The sequence below is a fragment of the Lonchura striata genome, chromosome 3 (genome assembly GCF_046129695.1).
Source record: "Lonchura striata isolate bLonStr1 chromosome 3, bLonStr1.mat, whole genome shotgun sequence".
Classification (NCBI taxonomy): Eukaryota; Metazoa; Chordata; class Aves; order Passeriformes; family Estrildidae; genus Lonchura; species Lonchura striata.
The window spans coordinates 106,982,166-107,005,496 of record NC_134605.1 but is presented as its reverse complement, the minus strand read 5'-3'; the positions used below and the strand labels follow the sequence as shown (position 1 = coordinate 107,005,496).

General features: G+C 41.0%; 1 protein-coding gene across 8 annotated transcripts in view; it reads left to right on the top strand.

Moving 5' to 3' along the window:
• Nucleotides 1-143: 143 nt before the first annotated feature.
• ITSN2 (intersectin 2) overlaps nucleotides 144-23,331 on the top strand; it is a 79,553-nt gene continuing 56,365 nt past the window's right edge. For 4 of the 8 annotated variants that reach the window (XM_077782452.1, XM_021529775.2, XM_021529776.2 and 1 more), the window contains exons 1-2: nucleotides 883-956; nucleotides 13,723-13,786. In XM_077782452.1, the coding sequence (XP_077638578.1) occupies nucleotides 13,756-13,786 (31 nt within the window). In that variant the 5' untranslated portion in view covers nucleotides 883-956; nucleotides 13,723-13,755. Of the gene's footprint in view, nucleotides 411-882; nucleotides 957-1,129; nucleotides 1,233-1,255; nucleotides 1,449-13,722; nucleotides 13,787-23,331 lie in introns of those variants that run through there. The other 4 variants (XM_021529772.3, XM_021529777.2, XM_021529774.3 and 1 more) reach the window with 4 other exon arrangements.

Genomic DNA, 23,331 nt, shown 5'->3' with positions numbered 1-23,331 from the left:
CGTAATCATCTGTGCACGGCGAGATCCCCTCGCTGGAGAAGGAAAACGTTTGGTGGTTAAAAATCATGGCATTTTCGACGTGTAGCCTTCCTACAGGATTCTTTAATTTTTTGAAACCCTAGTGTTTCAGTCCCCGAGCGGTGCCTGGCGTGAGCCCAGTTTAGCTGCAGGTGCCAGCCCCCTCCTCGCTGGTGTGAGGTCCCAGCTGGACACTCTTCCCATGGACAAACACCAAAGGCGCTGCTACTGCTCCCAGGTGGAAGAATTGTCTTAATCTGGGAGCTTTGCCTGTGCAGAGCAGAGGCCACGGCTTTTCAGCTTCTAGTAGAGATAGGACTGGATACGGCCGGAAAGGTAAATCAAAGGTAACCCACGGAGCAGATGAGACAGCGGCTGGAATCGAGACAGAGGTGAGCAAGGAGGGGTAAATCCGCTGTCAGTCAGCTCTTTAAGCAGCAGCTGTTACCGTATAGCAAAGGCACCGGCAGGCTCGGTGCCGCCATCCCCGGCCCGGGGCACAGCGACCCCTCCGCCGGGCTCCGAGAGCCCCGCGCCGGCAGCGGCGGAGCCCGGCCCGGGGAGCGGCGGAGCCCGGCCCGGGGAGCGGCGGCGCCGGGCCCGGGGCAGCGGCGGAGCCCGGCCCGGGGAGCGGCGGCGCCGGGCCCGGGGCAGCGGCGGAGCCCGGCCCGGGGAGCGGCGGAGCCCGGCCCGGGGAGCGGCGGAGCCCGGCCCGGGGAGCGGCGGAGCCCGGCCCGCGCAGCGGCGGAGCCGGGCCCGGGGAGCGGCGGAGCCCGGCCCGGGCAGCGGCGGAGCCCGGCCCGGGGAGCGGCGGAGCCGGGCCCGCGCAGCGCCGCCCCCGCTGCCTCCCCGCCCCCGCCGCCATGTTGTGGGGCCGGCGCCGCGGGAGGCGCAGGGGCCGCGGCCCGGCGGAGCCGCCGCTCGGGGCAGCGCAACAGGTACCGGCGGGGCGGGGGGCGCGGGCCGGAGCGCTGCGGCTCCGCTGCCGCGGGCCGCTTTACTCAGCTTTTATTCCTCAGCTGAGTCCGGTCTCTCTCTTTTTTTTTTTTTTTAAATTTTTTTTTTTCCTTTTTTTTTCCACCCCCTCCCCCTTTTTTTTGGGTGGGGGTGGCTCCCGCTGCCGGCGCCGCCGCTGCTCGCCCGCGCTCCCTCCCGCGCTGCGAGCGGAGCGATCCCGGTGCCCGTGCCCAGACCGCTCCGGAGCGCCCTGCGAGGTGAGGGGACCCGGACGCGTTTGTACAGCCCCGTTCCTTGTGCTGATGGTGATTTCGTTCCGCCTGGTTAACTGTGAGAACGCGGAGTTTGGAGAAACCGAGCTGGTTTCTGCAGTTAAAGTTTGCAAACTGTTCTGTCTGTAAATAGACCGGCTTTTCTCGGTCTCGACTTCTCACCGCGGCATGTCGTAATTCAGAAAATAAAATGAGGCTGAGGTACGTGATTCGGTTTCCTAAAGATTAAGGTACCATTTTGAATACAGTAAATGGTTTTCAGGGCATTTGGGGCTTTGACATCTGTCACATTGCAGAACTCGAAAGTAGATCGTGCTTTAAGATAGTGCCTGCGTTCTTTGAAGTTATTCTTGCAGCAGCTCTCTTAAACATCAGTCGGAAATTCCCCATCTAAAACACGGGAATGAGAAGTCTCAAGCTTCTTTGCCCTTGTGTCCAGGCTGCCCTGTTTTGTGCGTCGCTGTTTTGGGGAATTGATGTTATTTTGACTCGTTTGCTGTTGGTGCTGGCCTGTGGTGGCCGCAGCTCCCCCGCCGTGCACAGGAAGGCTCGGGGGTGTGTGAAGCAGAATGTGCTGTGGGTAGCATCGGTGGCACATAAACTGCTGCTCACTCTCGAGAACTTTAAATCATTCATCTGAAATTTGTAACAAATTAATAATCCGAAATTTGCTTGTAACAAACATAAGCACCTGCTGATGCGACGGTGATACGTAGAAGTAATGAGCGTAGGAACTAGTTGGATAAATAGTTACACGGGCTTCGTTCTGCTACCAAACCTGGTTCATTTTTGTTACCTTGTTTCCACTCTACCTCCCCTGTTTTGTCTGTGTGTATTTTTTCATCCTGACTCAGCTGGGACGGGCATTCACACCGCCGTACCTTTGAGTATTTCGAGAAATCTTAATTCAGGCTCTGGGCTCCGTATGATGTGAAGAGAACTGTGTGATGCCTGCAGACCTGGATTTAGGCTGCTCCGTGCTCTCTGTTGAGCAGAATTTTTTGTTAGATTAGCCTCCTAACTCAGATGCCTAAATTAGATCAAGTGACTATACTTATCCTTTTAATTACTATCCTGAGGGAATTGCATTTACTTTTTTCTCCTCCATCTGTGCAAGATCTGGGGTACAGGATGTAGCTATCCCTGGTTGAGTTGTAGCTGTCACTGTAATAGAGACAAAGAGGATGATGTTCCTGTAGCAGTAACAATAACAAAATGGGATACCTATGGTCTGTTTGTGCTAATCATAAAAATAACGGGGTTATCTACCATAGCTGCTGGTCAAAGCACCAAAGCTTTATGAGTACTTATTTTTTAACCATTCTTGTAGACAGAATGAGATAGATCAAGGCAAAAAAGCGTGTGGGATGATTTTGAACTGTGTTTTTGAGAAGGCTTTATTTATTGAGACTCAGGTATTACAGTGGTTTGTACCATAGCAGTACTTACAGTAAAGTTTTTTTACAGATCTTTCTGTTGTAGTTTATAATATAGAAAAGTGAATTAATTCAATGCCATAGGAAAGTAGCAGCTCTGGAAAATGAAGCTAAATCTGCAGGTGATAGTGTTTCTTCATTGAGCTACTTGTCAGGAGCTGGTGAGGAAAATGAGGCAGCATTTGGAAAGTGAAGGGTGATGTGCATGCTTTGCTTGGGGTGTTATAGAAACCTTCACAGCCTTTGAAAATAGAAATCTGTCAGGAAAATACTTTGGATTTAGTCCCTGAAAGGCAGTGTAGTCCAGATTAGTTCCTGTCACAAATTGAGACAGATGTCGCTGGTCTGAGACATAATTCACTTGCAGACTTTTAACTAACAGGTTATCTGCTATTGCCTCAAAGATTTAATTTGATCAGCATGCAAAATATGTGAAAAAAGCATTTAATGAGATTTTTCTTTTAAAGGCCAGAGGTGTTCTCTTTGTCTTTTTTAAAAACTGGCTTAAAAATTGGACATCTTTTTTTGTAGTGTTAATTTCTGGTCTATTTTCACTTGAAAGGAAATACCTCCACTATCTTAGTTTTAAAAAGCTTTTAACTGCTTCAATTTGTTTTTATTTATCTCAAATGTAGTTACAGAATAATATTGTTTTGAAGGGACTTCTGGAGATCATCTGGTCCAGCCCTATGAAAAGCATGGCCAGGTCAGGTCACTCAAAGCCATGTCTGGTTGTGTTGGGATTATCTCTGGGGGTGGAGATCCCAAAAACTCACTGGACAGCCCTGTCCAGTCTGGTACCTACACTGGCTCAGAGTACATCCCATCCCCTTGCCCAGGCTGCCAGTAAAGACATTAAAGAATACTGGCCATGGTATCAGCTCCTGGGGAGCATTATTAGTTCCAACCAGATGGATTTGGGACTGCTGACTACAGCCCTTGGAGTCACCCAGTTTACAGTCAACTTTTTCAAACTATACTCCATCAGTTTGGCTGGAAGGACAGTGTAGGAGACCTCATTAAAAGCCTTTGTAGTGTCAAAACAAGCTGCTGCTCTCATTCACAGGGCCAATCATCTCAAAGATGAGATGTGTCAGGTGTGGTTTGTTCTCAATAGCCACACGCCATCACGTTTTTCTTCTTGAAGCATCTCTAGTTGGGTCCCAGGAGGATTTGTTCCATAATCTTTCTAGGGGCTGAAGTAAGACTTAGCTGCCTTCTGTTTGCCTTTTCCCAGTCACCAGGATCGTTGACCAGTCACCAAGACCCTCCAAAAATAACAGAGCTCGGTCTTACAGTGACATTAGCCACTGCTCCTGGCAGCACTGGGGCTGTGATTTATTCCATATATATGCATGCAAATGCTCTATTTACATGTTTTCAAGTTATTTTGGCTTTCAAAAGCTGCTTTCAGTTCAGTGCAATGTTAAATCTCTTAGTAAAGGATGTTGGATGATGGATTCTGCATGTTTTTAATTTTTGGAGTGAAGCTTGATGTAGACAAATTGTTCTGTGAAAATCATGAGAGTAGTAGTTGACTGACAGAGAGTTTGGGGTGTTGCTTGGATTGGAAAGTTTGTTTTATGTGGCTGAGTGATTGGGAAAGTCAGTAACCTTTCTTAAAATTTTTTGCTTAAGTGATGATTGGTGATTATAAAGATAACAAAGATGGAGTTGTGCTAATTTGGAGAGTTCATTTTATGAGGGAATGATCTGTTTCAAGCGCTATCACTTGTCAGAAAACAATACAAAGCATACTTTGAGGTTCAGAGGTTGAGCCTAGATATGGGGTGAAATAGGGTATTTACTGTATTCCTCTTACCTTTAAAAGCATACTATCAGTCTTCACCTTTTAAAATTGCATTTTTCTTGTGTGCCCTGGTTGGTGACATCAGACTATTTTGAAGGGAAATACTCATGTTAGAATGCCTGGTTGGATTTCTGGAAGGGCTAACCAGCTGTTTTAAGTGATCCTGAAATTTTCAAATGCTTAGTTGCAAATATTGCAGGTAGCTGAATTCCCTCTGGTATTGTGTATCTGAATCCTGATCAATATAGAACCAGGAGATTTATGTCTAAGTTCAAGTTCCTTCCAGTGGCAAACCATTGTAAGCCAAAGCCAGCTGTGAGCAGTGAAGCCTTGTTTTCTGTGGTATTAGCTGTCTGAGTTTGATCATATGTGAGCCTGTGTTGAATTTTTTCCTGTGGTCAGTATATTTAGAACAGCTTTCAGCCATGTGTATCCTCTGGTGTCTAATATAGGTACTCAAACATACAGCAGTCTTTCTCTCTCTTGAGAGTACTAAATTCGGTTGTGCCTTTTCTGTCTGGTTGTCTGCTTTTTATGAATATTATAGTCAGTTAATATCATTGCAAAGGACACCCTTCTTCTGTTAAGCTTGGTTCATGTTGGGTGATGGGGTTCATCAAAGGAGTTTACTCATGTCTCATACTCTGAGAAAGGCAAGCTAAGAATTCAGGCATCCTGGTTGCTTGGTTACTATAATGCTACTGCTTTCATTAATTCACTTGTCTATCAGAATGGTGTTTTTTGGGTTGTTTTTATTTTTTTTATTCTCAGATTTATTTAAGGATAAGTCTTTAGAAAAAAACCAGGAGACTATTTCATAAGAAGTTCTTTGTTCATCTTGCTTCTATTTATACATTGTTTTATTGCCCTTTGCAAGATGATACAGGGACTGTACTAACTTGTTTTTCTGGTATAGTTGTGCCATTAGCACCAAATGTAAAGGTGAGGATTAGGTCACATAAAAATTATAAAGTCAAAATGGAGATGATGAAATGTCATTTTTCTTCAAATTTAGAGTATTTGGAACTTTGTCAATATAGGAACAGAGCCTGGCCGCATTGGTTACTTGGATCCTAGAATTAAAATAATGAATTGAACATTAATATAGAGGTGCGCACAGTGTTGTGTAACTTTTCAGACCAACACATGAAATTCAAATGATGTAACATGATGACAGTAGCAGCACAAAGCATTGAAAGTACCTAATAGAGGATAAGTACTTGAGAACTACTTTTAAACATTTTGGCAGTTACAAATAGTTGAAAAGGTGTGGTTGATCCAGAAAAATCACAGTTTCTTTGGAAAAACGATTCTGAGAGCAGCCAGTTTGACTTGAGACACTTTGCTATGGGATTTTGCAGCTTCAGAAGTAGCTGATAATGAGCTGGCTCTACTAGTGAAAATGTTCAAGGCTGATGCAAGTGGAGCTTGTGAAATGCTGTGGTATCAGTCATGACCAGGATCTGCAGTTAGTGATTCAACAGCATACAAGTGAAGTAAGGGAAGAACAGGAAATGGGAGTTAACTTTTCTTTGTTTCTAAAAATATTACAGTTGGAATGTGAAAAAAAAAAAAATCACCTATTATGGCTATACTAATAAATGTATCAAAAATCAGAATACATTTAAATAATACTTTGGTCTTATCTTTCAAAGGTCAAGAATTTTACTAAGCAAAAGCTAAAACTTTCTAGCTTTTTCCATTATACTGTTATGGAAACTTTAGTGTCGTATGCTTTTAAGGTAGGACATGTCTTTCTGAGATACATTTGCCCCTTGGGATTTTATATGATATTGAGATGTTTGTTTAACATGGGTGATAATTGATTCCTTAATATCATGAAATTCAATTTGGTGGTCAAAACATTATTACAGTATGCTCTAGAGCTCTGTGCTAAAGGTTTAAGAGACCACATTTCAGCTGGATGATTTGAAGGACTATTCTTGATAATACAAGCATGGATGTGACTTATGGATGGGAGTGGGGTCAGAGGCAGGAGTCTTCAGCTGGGGTGGGTGGGAGGTGCTGTGCCACTCTGCCTGTGTCCTGGCTCCAGCTCAGAACCAGCGTGCTGGTCCCAGAGTCCCTGTGCTGGGTGGCATCTCCATTACACCCACACTTTTCTGTGTCACTTTGGGGAATGCATTTTTACCCATCCATTAGCCAACTAAAATACTCCTACCTAGTTATTTTTTTTTGTTTTGACTGCCATATGCTAATCTTTGCTTTTTCTCCCACAAGGTTTCCCTGTTTTTTGATTCATCAGAGATAAACACCATTTCTGTGCTTTAAAGGCTTCTTGTGGCCTTTCTCCTCTCTGCTTGTCATCTCATTTAATTTTGAGAAGTTAAACCTGCGGTGGTTTTATGCTCCTGTCTGGCTTGCAAGCAGATGCCTAAACTGTAAATCCTGTCTCACTGAGTGTTTTACTTTCATTAGTTTTACAGATACTCAAAGATTATTCTCTGCTGAGCACAGAAGAGTGCTCATGTATCTTTTGTTTTATGCTTTGCTATGGGAGCCCATTAGATGTTCTGTATATTTTGCACTGTTATCTGTGTCTGAAAGCTGAACAGCAAGTTAAGCAGCATCTCTTCTATCATAAAAAGAAAATAACCTTTAGAATTCTTCTGTTAGTTTTTTTTTCTCTGTTGGCATTTTGCTTTTCCTTCTGATGAAGGACAGGAGTAGGCTCAAAATTTTCCTCTAAGGTGGCAAGATTTTAAATGAATAAGCTTAAAAGTAATATGCTCTCATGTTTCCAGTCATGGCTGAAGTAAGAAAACTGTGAAAAGAAGGCAACTCATCAAATACTTATGTCTTGCCCAAGTCAACATTGACATAAATTAGGAATTACAGTGTGAAGGTAGAGAACTCCAAGTTTCAAGGTGTGTGAACCTCACCAAAACAGCATTTAAGGGTGCTTGCACAAAGCTTGCAAATTATTACATGTGAGAATTAATGTATTTTAAAGCAGAATCTTAAGAAAAGGCATATGGAGTGAGGAGTCATGTGAATTAGAAAGTAGGAAGCAAAAAAACCCCCAGGAAACCAAAAAAAAAACCAATAAGCCATGAATATTTTAAGTTACCACCCCTTGAGGAGCAAGTGTATCTCACTCAGCTCTCTGGAAAGGTTTCAATATGCAGCTTAGAGTTGCTTCTTGAAGGTAGAAGCTCAGAGTCTTCAAAAAAAAAATCTTATAATAGTCTACCCTCTTCTTGTTTGTTGTTTTTGGTTTGTTTTTTTTTTTTTTTTTTTTCATTTCCTTTCTAAGCAAAGCAAGCAGAGGTGGTGATGTTTGTCTGGAATCAGGTGAGTGAATGTATTCTCCCAGGGCGTGACAGAATTGGGTTCAATTCCCACCTTTTCCTGAGGAAGTTTGTGTCTCCTGGGAGAAGGGCCAGGGAATTAAATAGTGAGCTTCCTGAAGTGGGATTCTCATTCTCTCAGAACGATTTCTTCCTTGCAAAGAAGATATGAAGCTGGAGAGTCATGGACAGACAGAGTGGGACCTGCAGATCTCTGCCTTAATGTAGAGATTTAAAAATAAAATGGGAGAGACCTTCTCCTAGAAAGGAGGAAGGAAAGATCAGTTTTAATCTCCAGAAACAGAGGAGGGATCTGAACTGTGTCTTGATACTTTGAATGGGTGCTTTCACAGCTGAACAACTGTGTAAGAAACAGAGTAAGCCCAGCAATAGTGACCACACAATTCTGTTTTTTGAACAAAAACAGATCCTTGTATTTTGGATGGTCAGTATATTCAGAATGCCTATTAGGCAAGTTGGGCAGAAAGGTATTTGTCAGAAAAAAACTTCTTGTGTTCAGTCTGGATCTCAGAATCACTAGGCTGGAAGAGACCATCAAGATAGAGTCCATCCCATGCCCTAACACCTCAACTAAAGCATAGCACCATGTGCCACATCCAGTCTTTTTTTAAACACATCCAGTGTTGGTGACTTCACCACCTCCCTAGACAGGCCATTCCAGAACTTTATCACTCTTTCCATAAAAAATTTTTCCCTCATATCCAACTTCTATTTCCTTTGGCACAGCTTAAGACTGTGTCCTCTGGTTCTGTTAGTTGCTGCTTGGAGAAAGAGACCAACCCCCTGCCAACCAGAGCCACCTTTTAGGAAGCTGTAGAGAGCAATAAGGTCACCCCTGAGTCTCCTTTTCTCCAGGCTGAACACCCCCAGCTCCCTCAGCTGTCCCTCACTTGTGTCCCAAGCCCCTCACCAGCCTCATTGCCTCCTCTGGATGTGCTCACTGTTGGGTTGGATGTTTCTCTTTCACAATGGAAAGGGGGAATGAAAAGGAAGGGGGTTACCCTAAGGTTAAGAAGTAAAATGTTTAATGCGCTTTTAAATTTTTTTTTTTAATATCAAAATATTAACTAAGGCTCTCAGTACTGTTATGTACAGTAGCGGGGGAGCAGGAAGAGCCAGCAGTGTGCTACCCACAGTCAACTCCTCCATTCTGTCACTGATGTCATTCATCTGTTATCAGAGTGGGTGGACTTTGTAAGCTGGCCACAGTGCATTTTGAAAAGGCCATGTGGCTGTGTATAACTGTTCTGTATAAAGGAGATAAATGCTTGGCCTGCCACAATGTTGAGATGTTTTTCTTTTTTTTTTTTTTTTTTTATATCAGTAAACTCTCATACCAGTATGTCTTGAATAAAAAGACAAAGAGAAGTTACAGTCTGTGCTGTTTCATAATGCATTACTAATGCTTCTTATTCTCTCATTTTTAATAGAGTACTCCAAAAAAAGCAGTAAACAACTGCATGGGCTATTGCAGTGTCACTGCTTTGCAAATATAATAAGTTGTCTTTATGGTGTCCAGATCTACAGGTGTTGCAAAGAGTAAGTCAGGTACCTAGTGCTGCAGTCTCTGTCCTTGCTAATTGGTTCTTGCAGCAAAATTCTGCAGTATATCTTCCTCCTGCCATGGAGAGAAGGAAAAAAGTAATAGTGTGACCACACATGCTGCTTCCATGGGATTAGCTTTCTTCCAGACAGAGCCTGGTACACCAGACCTTCATTCCTACTAAAACTATGTGGCTGTGGTTTTTCTGAGAAATGTTTTGGGAAAAAAAATTGATTCACGTATAAATATTAACAAAGATTGTGGTAAGACTGCCCTTCATAAAATGGCAATATGCCTATGATTGGGAAAACTAAAAGCTTTTTTCCTTTCTCCTGCAGTCTGCTAAGCTCTAATGTTTTCTAATGCTTTCAGCATGGTCCTGACATGCCCCCTGCATCTTGAAATCTCCTAATTTCTTTTCTCCACTTGTATCAACTATAATGAACACTGAAAGAGAGAACAGAAGTTGCAGTCTGGCATGTCAGTTTGTGAAAACAATTAGTGCTTTAAAGATTTGGGCTAGTCAGATGGCTTGTTTACAAGAACTTGCTGTTCTGCTGTTAAAATGTAAGATCCGAGTTTTCCTGTTTTCACCCTAAATGGCAGCATGACTTAATGTCATCTACAGTGTCCATAAGGATGTTTGAGCCTGTTGTTACACCATGGATTTCATACTGTCTGCCACAGTTTCTTATAACTGGTGACTGAGTTCACCAAGCACATCTTCTAGAGCATTTTGTGGAAACAGTTTTCTGTGAATTGCTCTACTGATGATGTCCATGATTTAATCCGTATCATCTGTTTGAGACACTGGTTATAGTATTTCCTTGATTTTTATTTTCTTTCTTCAGTGAACATTTCTGTATGACATAAAAAGGGTCCTTGGAAATGTACAGCTTTCACCTCCATTAATGTTTAAAAGTTATAAAGTGTAAGTTTGTCTTAAAGTGAGAATATTTTGCTGTGATTCCCCTTGGTAAGTAAGGTGTTCACACTTGTGTCCTAAAGGCTTAAGGTGCTTTTACATCTTTGTAACCTTTATATGTGGTGACTGCAGCAACTTTATTTGCAATTTGTGAAAATAAGCTGCTTTTAGCTTTGATAAATGCATAGTCTCCAAGCCTTTGGGATGTGCTGAAGAAATGCAGAAGACAGAATACTTGTTGAGGGCAATCTCTATTCTTTGAGAAGGGTTGTTTTCATAGACTTTTGAAAATGTGCACAGATTTCAAGTTTACTGGGCTGTTTCCTCCTTCTTTAAAAAATGAGGGGAAATTATACTGCAACAATACTTTTCTTCTTCCTTTTTTTACTTCTTGGTACAATTGAGAATCTGTCACTGGAGAAGTATCTATGCTTGGTGTAGTCCTGGTGTCTGAATGACGTGGACCTGTGCAAAGGAATAAGATTGTGTTCCCAATGCTGGTGATATAAAAAATCCTGTAAAAGTCCCATTTATAATTTTTGGTTGCTTCTGTAAGGTCATAGTTTTCTCTGTGTGTAAGGGTTACTGTAGGAAGGTTTGGTTCCCTTCAAATTTAGTGTTTAAAATAGAACAAGATCTGCATATAGACATAATAGTGAGACAGTAGAGCTAAATCATGATTTAATCACATCACACTGCTGTAATGTACTCTCAGTACAGACCATTGGGCAGCTCCCTGTTTTTGGACATTGGGTGTTGATTCATCTACATGGCAATGCCCAGCACAGATTTACCAGGCTGGTTCAGCCCATACTTGGGGAAATTGGGGAATTTTCTGTGTTGATAATTTGGGCAGGGATGCTCATTATTTTTGCTGATGAAAATGAACCAGCAACACATGTCCTACATAGATGCAGGGCCTTCATAAATAGGAATGACCTTCACCAAGAGAAAGTAACATCAAAGTCCTCAAAAGTTTTCAGTTGAAACTGATTTTAAAATGTGGTATAGTTGTGACTCTAGAGACATTAAAATGGGGAGAAGGGGTTTCCCCATTTAGTGTGCATGAAGCTGCCTGGGTTTCTTCTCCCACTCGTGTTCAGCAGTAGACGGTTTTGAAAGCTCAATCTGCACAAGCCATTTCAGCAAAACCAAGGCAAAATGCAACTGTGCAACTGTGAATTGTAATGAACTATTTTCAAAGTATGTCTTAAGATCTGGGGCTTTAGGAGTTAATCATTTTACTATCAAGACCTGTATTGTCTGATAATTATCTGACTTGAATTGTGGGGCCTCCCCTCAAGTGCTGTGTCCAGTTTTTGGGCCCACAGTGTAAGAAGCATATAAAAATACCAGAATATGTCCAGAGGAGTGAAAGGACTGGAGGGAAAGACTTTTGAGGAACAGCTGAGGATGTGAGGTTTGTCCAGTTTGGAGACAAGACTGAGGGGGCAACCACGTTGCTGACTACATCTTCCTCATGATGGGAGCAGCAAGGGAAGTGCTGGTCTCTTCTGGTGTCAGGACATGAGAGAATGGCTTAAAGCCATATCAGAGCACATTGAGATTGGGTTTAAGAAAATGCTCTCCACAGAGAGGGCAAACATGCACAGGAAGCTCCCCTGGGAAGGGGTCATGGCCCCAGCTGGTGTTCATGAAGTGTTTGGCCAGCGCTGTTTAGACACTCAGTTTAACTTTTAGGGTGTCCTGCATGGAGTCTGAAGTTGGACTCAATGATCCTCTCGTGTCCCTTCCAATTTGGGATATTCTATTTTTGTGGTTACTCATTAAAAAAAATAAAACAAAACTAAGAGCTGCCTGAAATTAAGAGAATAAAATGAGTTAGAGCCCTTAACCAGTAAGATTAAATCTGGAACAAGTCACATGCAGGTAGAAGTCTGCTGATTCTGGGAGGTGTTCTCCATCATCCTACTTCTGTGCCATGGTTTCAGGTTCTGTTTTAGACCTCCTTGACAGAACAGCTTTTGCAGAGAAATGTGCTGTAGAAATGTTTAACAACATTGGCAGCATTTTCAGGAAGGCTCTTTATAGATCTCAAGTGTCTCTTGCTAGGTCCATGTCTTGGAACAGGTCCATGCTTCCTTTTTTCATCTTTCTGTGGTTTGTACCTTGTGTCATTGTGAGAGATCATTTGGACTCACCAACCATTCCATTTACTTTATTTAAGTAGATATGTATACATGTGTGTATACATACAAATGTATGTATGTATAATAATAATAATGATGTGAGCTATATATAGAGAAAGAATTGTTAACAGCTGATCCCAGACATTTTTAATTTTATTGAAGAAATATGCAGTAGATTAAAAAAAATGCTTTCCTGTCCTCAGGTAGAACTGAAGTGCTTTCCAGCTGTGTGATTTTTTTGTGCTGAGATGTGCAGGAGTTTCTTTGCAGGAAGGGAATATGGGGGATGTGATATTTCTGTACTTAAAATACGTGCCTGTATTGAGGTGAAGGGGTTTTTTGTGTATGTGTGTGGGTAAGAAGTTTGGTGTCTGAAAACAGGGTGAGCAAGATGTGATTCATGTTTCTTTTAATTAAAATAAATATTTCATTTTTCTAGCTTCATCCTGTACAATAGTTTCTCCATGGAGAACACAATGATGATGATGTATAAATTTCAGTATTTAAGGAAAATTATCTCTTCCAAAGCACAAGCTCACTTCATTGTCTTAGTTCTACATTTTTAAAGCAGTGAATTTTCATGCTTTTCCCTCAGATAATAATTAGTGACTATTTTGCAATTCTAAAGAATTCTTTATACGGCTACTCTTGAAAGAATGTGTACTAGAAAAAGAAAATCTTAGTACTCTGATATTTATTATGAAAATAAATTCTGTTGCAACCCCGTTTAAATGCTGCTTTTGAGTGTTTATGCAGTAGCTCGGGAGAAGGAATAACTTCATTGTGTTGCTTCTGCAAAGCTGGCTGATGAGAGATTTTTATTGGGACAAGCCCTTTCTTCAGAATACATCGTGTAAGAGTGTTTTCTTTGTTAATAGTGCGTGGAGTGTTGGAGTGGATGAATTTGAATAATAATTGGTTTTCCACTTTGCTCAGCAGCAGCTTTCGCTTAGGGAGCTGAGCGCTGAACTTTTTTGTTTAATCAAACACTAAATATTTACCGGGCAGAGCTGGCAGGGATGTGCTGGGACTCAGCGCGTGTCCCGCCGAGCCGGGAGCCGCTTGTGCGCTTCACTCCGAGCGGTTGGTACTGTTTTCCTTTAAGAACTGCCACAAGGCTCAGGACTGCACTGCACACCCTATTTAAAAAAAAAAATAGAAAAAAAAAAAATCCCGTCGGTGTGGGTGCCGCTGGCTCAGCAGCAGCCCGGCCGGGCATTGTTTGCTGTCGGCTCTGCCCTTGTTGCATTATTAATGGCACGATGTTTTCATGTTGCAGATGGCTGAGGGCTAGCGGGGCGAATTCGGGACCATGATGGCTCAGTTTCCCGCAGCCGTGAATGGTGAGTAGCTCCGGGTTGCTCAGGTGGGGCTGGGAGGTTTGGCGTTTGTGGTTTGTTTGTGTTTTTTGGTGCCCGCAGCAGCTGGGTGGCTTTGCTGCAGATCAGATCCCCTAAGCCGGTGCTGCGAGGCTGGCAGGGCACAGCATCACTGCAGAGTCATTTGGGCTGCGATGACAATCTCGGGTCATTTACAGGGCTGAGGAATGTGTGAGTTGTAGTGCCAGCCTGCCTGACTTCAAGCAGGGAATATGCTAAGTAATAGTTGATTAAACTTGCATACCTTTTCTCTTACGTAATTCAGCACAAAATGTGTTCCATTATAGTCCATTACGCTGTTTATTTTAAACAAAATATTTGAATGTGTCAACCAGTTTGTGACATTGATGAAAACAATGAGTCCTTCTCAAAAATAAAAAGAGAAAAAGAATTTTTCTCTTATGCTCTTTCCACTACAGAAACTTTTAAATTTGTTTCTTGATTTCCTTTCAGAGATATATGAGAATTGGAACCTTAAAATTGTTCCTGCGTGTGTGTATGGAATGGAGCTTTTATTTTTAGAGAAAGCTTATTCGTGAAGGCACGATTTGCAAAGACCTGGAAAGAAATTTGACGTTTGCATGTTGTTATTTACAGAACTGGCCAAAATGAAAATACAAGTATAGAAACAATGTTTTGTACTTCACATACTCCTGAGAAGGAGTATTTCTCCTGATAAAAATAGAAACATAGATACAGGAATGAGTATTTATCTCATTTATCTGTGAAGGTTACTGCAGGACTGGGAGGTCTTTAACTAATTTAGAAAACTGTCACTGAGGCAAATTGGGACAGGCTTTTTGGGTTGTTGTTTTTTTTCCTCAGAACAACATTCAGATTTCAAATTAAACCTTTTATTAAACCTACAAACCTGTTTCATGTAAGTGTAAGACATTTTGTAATTGAAAAAAATTAATCTGTGTAATCAACACTTTTTTTAATACAGTCAGCTACAGTTTTTTCCAGACTTTGATTCACAGACCTTACAATGATAGCCAAGTAAAAGGAGTCAATAAATACTAGGAGAAATCCTATAGACCAGATTATTTTTTTCACTTAATTGGACATAATGGATTTTTTAAATTATTATTGCCACATGATATTTGCTTCTCAATTTAAAATAAACAGTCAGAAGCTCTCTTCAGAGAATATAGCCAACCTTTATGCTCTTGGCTGTCTCTGTGGTTGATGTATGTATGCATAAGTTTTTTGATGTCTTTAGTTTTGGCTTTTTATTCCTTGGTTCTATTGGGGGATTACATATGTGCTGTCAATGCTGACCACATACACTGCTCTCAGAAGCGTTAGTTTGGGAGAGTGATCCTTGATCTGAAATCCCTTGGGCAGTACTGTCTGCCACTCCCAAAAGGAATGGTGTCAGGGGATGCTGCCTTTCCCCTCGCAGAATTTTACTGTGTTGGAAGACATAGCAAAGAGGGAGAGCAGGGGGAAGAGAGACACCAGGTAATAAACTGTTGCTCCTCACAGAGTAGTTTGGATGACTGGGTCAACTCTGTGTAGTCTTGCAGTCATAGTTCTTATCAGAACTGGTGAAATTTCAAACAAGTCAGGTGTTTTAAACAATAGTTTTAATGTGATTTCTAGGTAAATACTGAGCAACCTTTGCTGTTGAAGCTGTTCTCTAATCTTTGTTCCCCTTCCCTGCTACTTACCACTTACAAGCACTGCTGTAGTGGTTGCATTCGAAGTAGTTCATCTGCATTTGCCACTGATTACAGGAAACCTCTAATTATGTTGTTAGACCTTGGTAGTGACTTGAAGCATGGGATGAAGAATGAGGTTATGTGTGAGGCAACCAAACCATTAGGCACTGGCTGCCTGCCTCACCTTTGGGCTAGCACAGCACTGACCCTTCCCTTTTGTGTGCTACTGGGGAAACGAGTGGGTTTCTTCAGTGGGAAAAAATCTCTTATTCTTACCAAGGTACAATATACTTAGCTTTTAGTTCATGAGTAGTGTAATGCATGAAGTAGTTTCTGTTTCTGGGTTATTTTTGGTGTTCAGCGTTACAGAACAGTGAGTGGATGGCATGGAGCAGACGTGTGTACAAGTGTGTGATTATGTGACACAGTCTGAGAGCTGCAGGGCTCAAAGCACGACACTCAGCCTCAAACAAATACAAGTGCTACAGCACTTTATTTACCAGCCTAAACAGAGAAAGCAGCTCTGCACAGGAACCTGAGAAGGAAGGGGAACTGAGCTCTGTGTGTAGCTCCAGTTGCGACACTCAGCTTCATTGAGGCACCTTCAGAATGTGCCTTGGCTGAGCAGGGTCCTGAGCCTGTCCAGCCTCAGCGTGTGCCTGGTGGCCACTGCTCTGCTGGGAGCTGGCCACATGCAAACGCTGTGTGCTCTGGGGACACCTGTTGTTGATAGGCCTTTCTTTAAAGTCATGAAAGGACACAGTGGCCAGAAGGGAGCTCCCTTTGACTCTCCATTGCTGTTCAAGGTGACCTTTGTGGGTGCCTTACTAGCAAGCTGAAATTCAAAGAGGAAAAGCAGGACTAAAGAGTGGGTGTTGATTTTTCTGGAACTTAAGGCAGACCTGCTGCTTTTTACAAATTTATATCCCATGCAAAATGTAAATGTTATGGTGACATTTTGTATGAGCGGGCAAGGCTGAGTAACATGCTTCTTATACAGCAGCAGATGGATAAGAGACATTTATCTATGTGGAGTCCAGTTCTATCAAAGAGCCACTCCAGAAATATCCTTCTCCCCAGTCGGCAAACAAGATTGAGGATACCCTACTGAGAGTTTAGTTCTATCCTGTAACTGCTTGAATATTGGTCATTATTCCTGTGAAAATGATAATACAAACCCAGTTTAAGGTAGTTGATTCTTCTTACAAACAGTTCTTCATCTGGACAAAGCTTGCTTAGGAATTCTTTCTTAGTCTTGCAAAAGCTTTTGAAAATGGCATTTTGTTACACTAAATAACAAATTCAGCAACTGGGTTTCTAAAGCAAAAGTTAATATACTAACTGCAAAAGACACTTAAAAGCTTTAATAGGTTAAAATGTAATTCCATCTAATTAGTCTCGGTGATTGCTGCCTGTGTCGCTGTAAGAAATAACCTTCACTGCCATGGGATGTGTTCTTTCCAGCTGGAGAGGAATTGCAGATGTTTCTTTTCCAACTCTCCTTCCTTCTTCTGTAGGCTAGATTTGTTCAGGGTTTGATATCCATGCTGATGGATCTTGGTTTGGGGAGATTTAATCTTAAGGGACCACCTGGAACAAGGAAAGCAGTATTTGCTGATCAGTATCTTTCACATTGTTTACTTAAGTAACATTGGAATTTTTGGGCTGTCCTTTTTTTGTTTATGTTTTTATTTGCCATTTCTCTTCCCTCCTACCACCTGTTTCCTTTTGATATAAATTTTCTGTGGTCCGGCAGGAAAATCTCTGATAAACTGAGGTGTAGAAACTAATACTTGTAACTCATTTCACATGCTTCTAAATATTCATAAGTAAAACTGGATTTTGTGCTGTTGTGAATAGAATTTTGTGTCTTCACACTTAGGTGTGTTGGAGACTAAAGTAGACATGAAGGGGTTCTGTGAGGTCCTGGTTCCCTGGTTTGGGGCAAAACATTCATCAACAGGTTCTGCTGATTTTTGAATTAGGATCAACCCTGGTCATCAGAGTTCAATGAAAAGCTGCTTGTGTGCAAGCTGACTCTTCAACCTGTGTGCACTGTAGATATGGAAACTGTAGACTTTAATGTCAACAAGAGTAGATAAAGATACATAGCTGAATTAGACCTTGCAAAACAAGTATCAGAACTTGTTCTCCCATCTAAAGGTAGGAAGGGGAAAGAAATTATAAGACAAGAGCAAATATTTTCTCTGTCTTTATTTATGAATTAAAACTTCCTTTTAGTGAGGGCAGTGCTGTCAGTTGATATGGAGCAAAATTCATATGCTCAAGTCAGAAGTCAGAGGGCTGTTTGTCTTCTACTATCACACCCTGCAAAAAATTAGATTTACAGTGTGTCTGCCATATTTTGTTTTCTTTAATCTTGTATGTCACAAATAGTGCTGTAGGATTTCAGAATGCAAGGTGTCTTATTTATATTTAATTGTGAGCATAATATGATTCACATGGAGGGTGTAAGAGGAAATCTTAGGAGGAAAAAATAGACATGGAGGTATATGTGAAGTGGAGTAAATGGAAATAGGTTTTAACAAGGGAAGGTTGCACTTTGTGCCTTCTTCAATACCTGAGTTTTGTAGAAAACATGTAACAGATCCCTATGGTTGGATTTCATTAGAGAAATTAGTGTTTAAAGGGGAAGAAAATGCAAGTTTTAGACCAGAATAAGTAGACATGTTATTCTTCATGGATTTTATCGTGATGCCAGTCTTAATGGTTATTTATGGCAATATCAACAGAAAAAAGAAAACATATGCTGGTTCAACTGGAAGATGACAAAAACTGGAGTAATTTTCCAGCCAGAATTACACATTATGAACTGCATATCATTGGTTAAATTTCATCACATTTCTGCTGCGCTGACTTCAAATCGCTTTTTAGCCATACTATTATGGGATAGAAGAATTTTTGCTGTGTGCTGGGAGCTCAGCAGTTGGCTGTGACTAATGAGGAAGACAACCGGATATGTTAGAGGATCACGTAGTAATTACGTGATTTGAGGGAAAGGAAATGCATCCTAAAATGTGGTGGATGAAATAAGGAGTGCTGTGTGCTATTGCTTCAGGCCCTGGTGAGACATGTTGTGGGATAGAGGGTAGAATTTGGGTTATCTGCTTAAGAGAGGGGAAAAGAACTCAGGGAGTGAAATAGGTACAGAGCTGGGCTTCAGTGTAATTAAGTGCTGAGAAAGAATAAAGGGATTGCCTTTGTTAACCTGCCCAGATAAAAGCTTACTCTTTTGTTTTGAGTTTTAGTTTTAATATTAATTTCTTTGAATTTCCTATTCAGTAAATAAATTTGCTCTTCATTTTTTCTTACTAGGAAGAGCAACATTAAGGAAGGAAACTAACTTCTCTTTGAGTACAGTGTTAGCACAGGGGTAAATAGAGATGAAGCAGCTGTTGATGCAGCTGGTCTGGAAATGGGAATGTTCTGTCAGCAGTGACATTCTGGACCATGGTCAGGGAGGAAATCTGATTGCCTTAAGGCAGAACTTGCATTTTAGGAAGGAATAAATGTATTAGAGTTTCTTGGAGAAGCAACAGTCTGCACATGGTGACCTTGGAAGTCACTTCCAATCTGGTGCTCCTAAAATGTAATTAAGAATTAGATAATAATGAAGATTAGTGTTAGATCTTGAGCTGTTAACTTACTTTAAGCCTATAGTTTTGTCTTGCTAAGATTTAATTTTGTTAGTATCATGTGTTAGCTTTTATAAGGTAAGTTTGCACTGAGTGGGAAACCCAGGATGGTTTTTATCTGGAATACTAATATTGTAATGCAAGCTGCTTTATTCATTTTGGATGTCACAGAGACTTCCTGGTGTTTTTTCTTCAAAGCATATAAAAGCCTAAACAAAAAGCACAATAAGATCTACAAATACTTTCCTGAAGTGCAGCAGAAGGCTGAAGGCTTAGCTGAAAAGACTCAGAAATATAAATCTAACACATGGGCAAGTTTCAAAGTGCTTTGACTGTTAAAATGTTAATTTCCTTGAAGGTTTATCTCCCAAGTTTGTGAAATACATTACTCTGATAAGCCATTTCATGTGGTTGCTGCAATTTAGAGTAGATGAACATTGTGTGAAGTGGCACCATCTTAACATGTACTAAATTCCAAATAATCTGTGATCATCACTTTGAACAGGCCATAGACAATACTAATCAGTATTGGCAGAATGAGTTCAGGTTTAGCCCACTAATTATAATGGCAAGAACAAACACATTTTTCAGGCATTGTGGTCTGTCGGATATATTTATATAATGCCCTGTTACTTTAATTAGGAATCTTGTGTGTTCAGGCTTTCCAGTGTACTGCATCAGTTCTGTGGGACATCTGTTGTTTTCCTGACAATGGGACAGTAGCTTTAAATCATCACTGAGAGAGCTGGAAGGGGTGAAACCCTGGAAAGCTGAAAGAATGTCAGTGTCCATGGGACTAGCACTCATACTGGCTGTCTTGAGAGAAGATATTTTAATAAGCTAAAAACATTTGTGCTTTAGTTGGATGTGAAGTTCTCTGTATGCAAGTTTCAAGAACAGGTAAGATTAAATGAATAACAAGAACTTTTACTGCTCTTTTACTTCTTACTGAAGTAATTTGCTTAAAAGTTTTTTTATATGTTTAAACATAAATAAGAGGTGGTATATTTTAAATTATGTGCCAACATTTTTTCCTGCATTTCTTCTCATAACTATGATTTAGCATTGAACCATGATCTCTGCAGCACAGTTGTTTCTTTAGGAAACAGATCTTTCCTGAAAGGTCCTGGTTTCACTGCTGTGGAACTTTGCACCTGTTACTGTGTGCATTGATACTTGTATAGCTGTACAGAAAAGGGTGCACTTGTATTTTCTTACCAGCTATAAGTGAAATTTGTTGTGCAACAAATAATAGTGGTTCTGTAGCTCTGTGTCTCACAGGAAATCTTCAGGCTTGGGGGAATAAAATGTACAGGTGTGAGTTAATGTATGAACTGTTTCTGATAGAGATGATGTGGGTTGGAAGGCCAGCAGAGTCTCCTTCTATTTCTCATGTTCTCTGTATTCAGATTGGATTAAAAAGTACACAGACAGTCCTTTTTAACCTGGTCTGAAGATAACATTCACTAAGCTCCCTTTTCTGGAAATGATCCACTCTGTAGCTGCCAGAATCTGTTACACAAAAGGAATTAAACACCAAGTAAGGATACCTGTGAAAAAGGTGGCCAGAGAGAGGTTGTGGCTTCTGTGCTAAGTGAGACTAAGCAGGTGAGAATTGTTTAGTTTAGTTTAGAGATGGCTAAGGATAGTTTAGATGTATTTTTAGAGATAGCTAAAAACCTGTAAAGCAATAACAGTATAGAAAAAGCTAACAAGGGAATGTATATTCACTGTATTTTTCCATAGCTGAAAAGCAACCCGATAGGGAAATGATTGAGTTTAAGACTAGCAGAATAAAATGGGTTTGTTTGTTGGTTTGGTAGTTTGTTTCACACAGTGAACAACTCACAACTCATTTTTAGGACTCACTGTCTTTAGGATGTTTTGGAAACAGTACATGAAATCAAAACTCGAGGAGAAAAGATCTGTGCCATGGCTATTAAATGGTTGCTGCCTTTTTAAAAAATTATTTTTTCTTTCCCTTTGGGGGCTTTTTTGGCTCAAGAAGCTTGCTAAATCAGTGGTTCTGGCAGCTGAGAAACTGTAATACCCAAGGAAGAATTCTGTTCCACATTCTAGTTTGTGAATGTCCCTATGAGCCACTGGCAAGGCAGGATTAGGGACTATGATATAAATTGATACCAGTGGTTGTATGAACATAAACAGTTTTTAATGTATTATATTTCAAATCAAACCTCCATGTGTGCTAGGAAAGTAATATTGTAAGTGTGCTGGATATAGTTGGCAGGCTCTGCTAATTAGTAATTTAACTTTTAAGGAGTACTGTTTAAGCAAACTCTCTTATTCTTGCTTCTGTTTCCTTTGTATTTCCTTTCAGTTTTCCCTCCATTTTTTCTTTCTGCCAGGACTAGAAGTTACAAAGAGGAGGGTGACAAGTGATTAAAGACATGGAACAGCTTTCATATGTGGATTAATTGAATTGACTAGGATATTTCAACTTGGAAATGAAAGGGTTGGGATTGTGGAAAATACAGATGTCATCTTTTCAAGGTCACATTATTTTTCAGGCAAGGGAATGGTAATTACTCTCGATAACACAAGGATTATCTAGTATCAGATGAAAGTACCACTGGCAGATCTGAATCATACAGAGCACTTTGCACTGTGTCAAATAAACAATTAAAGCTGTAGGAAGCTGTGGATGACAAAAGGTCTTGGATTTCTTAAATGATTAGAGATAGGTGGATTTTCCTTGTAGTAATGAGGCAGTTCTCTGGTTCAGGAGCTGCACTGGGGCTGAGGAGACATCCTGGATCAGCACCCCTACATGCTTGGCTCACACTGTCACTCTGCGCTGGGATATCAGCTAGGGGAATATTCAGTCTCTGCTGGAATACTCAGTCTCTGTGTTTTATTTCCTGAATTATCTCCTATTTTTATTTTATTCCAAGATCATTCAGGAAATACCTCTTCATTTTTTCTTCTCTCCCACCCTTCCTGTGTAATTTTTTGTTTGTCTGTTTTCCTTTTCTCTTTCAAGTCTGTGTCCCAGCTCCCCATTGCAAACATAACCCATCAGCCTTCCTCCTGGTCCCAGACTTCCTCCTCAAATCTGAGATGCCAGAAATGTGGTTTTTACTCTGATGGCCAGATAGTGATAAGAACTATGAAAATTACTAGAAAGGACCAAATATTCCTGAAACAGAATTCTGTTCTGATTTTGTCAGTGTATATCTTCATGAGAGAATAATTTCCTTTACCGCACTTAATTTCAAGGTTCACTTTATATCCTCTTCCCTGGTATTTTTACTGCTTGCATTTCTCCTGGTGCAGAAAGATTTATTGGCTGCCACACATGGAAACTCACCTGGATCTTATTAGTTTTGCTGCACTCCACAGAGATTTGCTAGACAATAATTAAACAAATTGTTATTTTAATTAAGTCATAGGGTTGTTTTGTGAATGCTGGTGAGCAGCAGCAGCATAAAACATCAATTTCCAGGATTAGAAATGTTTTGTCTAAGCTCTGGTGATCTTTTTCCACAAACATGGTGACTAAAAATTTTTATTTTTCTCATGGAAGGCTTTCATACTATACAGGTTGATGAGTTTACTTGAAAAAGTTTCTGACTTGTCCTTGACTGAAGGGTAAGCATCTCTTCAATCTTCTGTGTCAGGCTGGGAAGGAAGGCCATGGATTTTGTCAGCTGGAAGTTTGCTCACTTTAAAAGCAAATGGAGGCAAGGCTTAAAGCTGGAGAATTTAGCAAAGTATGATTATATTATGCCATGATAATATTGCTTACTTGACCTTTTTGTACCTTCCATTGGAAAGACTCTTGTTAGTGTGATTTTTTTCTTCTATTCTTTCCCTTTCTAAAACCCATTCAAAAGTATGAATTGCAGGTTTAGGAAAATGACCATTCCTGTTTGCTGGGCACTGGAGAGGATGTGCCTCAAATCCTGTGTCCAGTTCTGGCCCCTCAGTTCAGGAGGGACATTGAGGGGCTGGAGTGAGTCCAGGGAAGGGAACGGAGCTGGGGAAGGGGCCGGAGCTCAGGTCTGAGGAGGAGCAGCTGAGGGAGCTGGGGGGGCCCAGCCTGGAGAAAAGGAGACTCGGGGATATTCTGGCTCTGCACAACTCCTGACAGGAGGGGACAGCCAGGTGAGGGTCGGGCTCTTTTCACAAGTAACAAATGACAAGACAAGGCAAAATGGCTTCAAGTTGT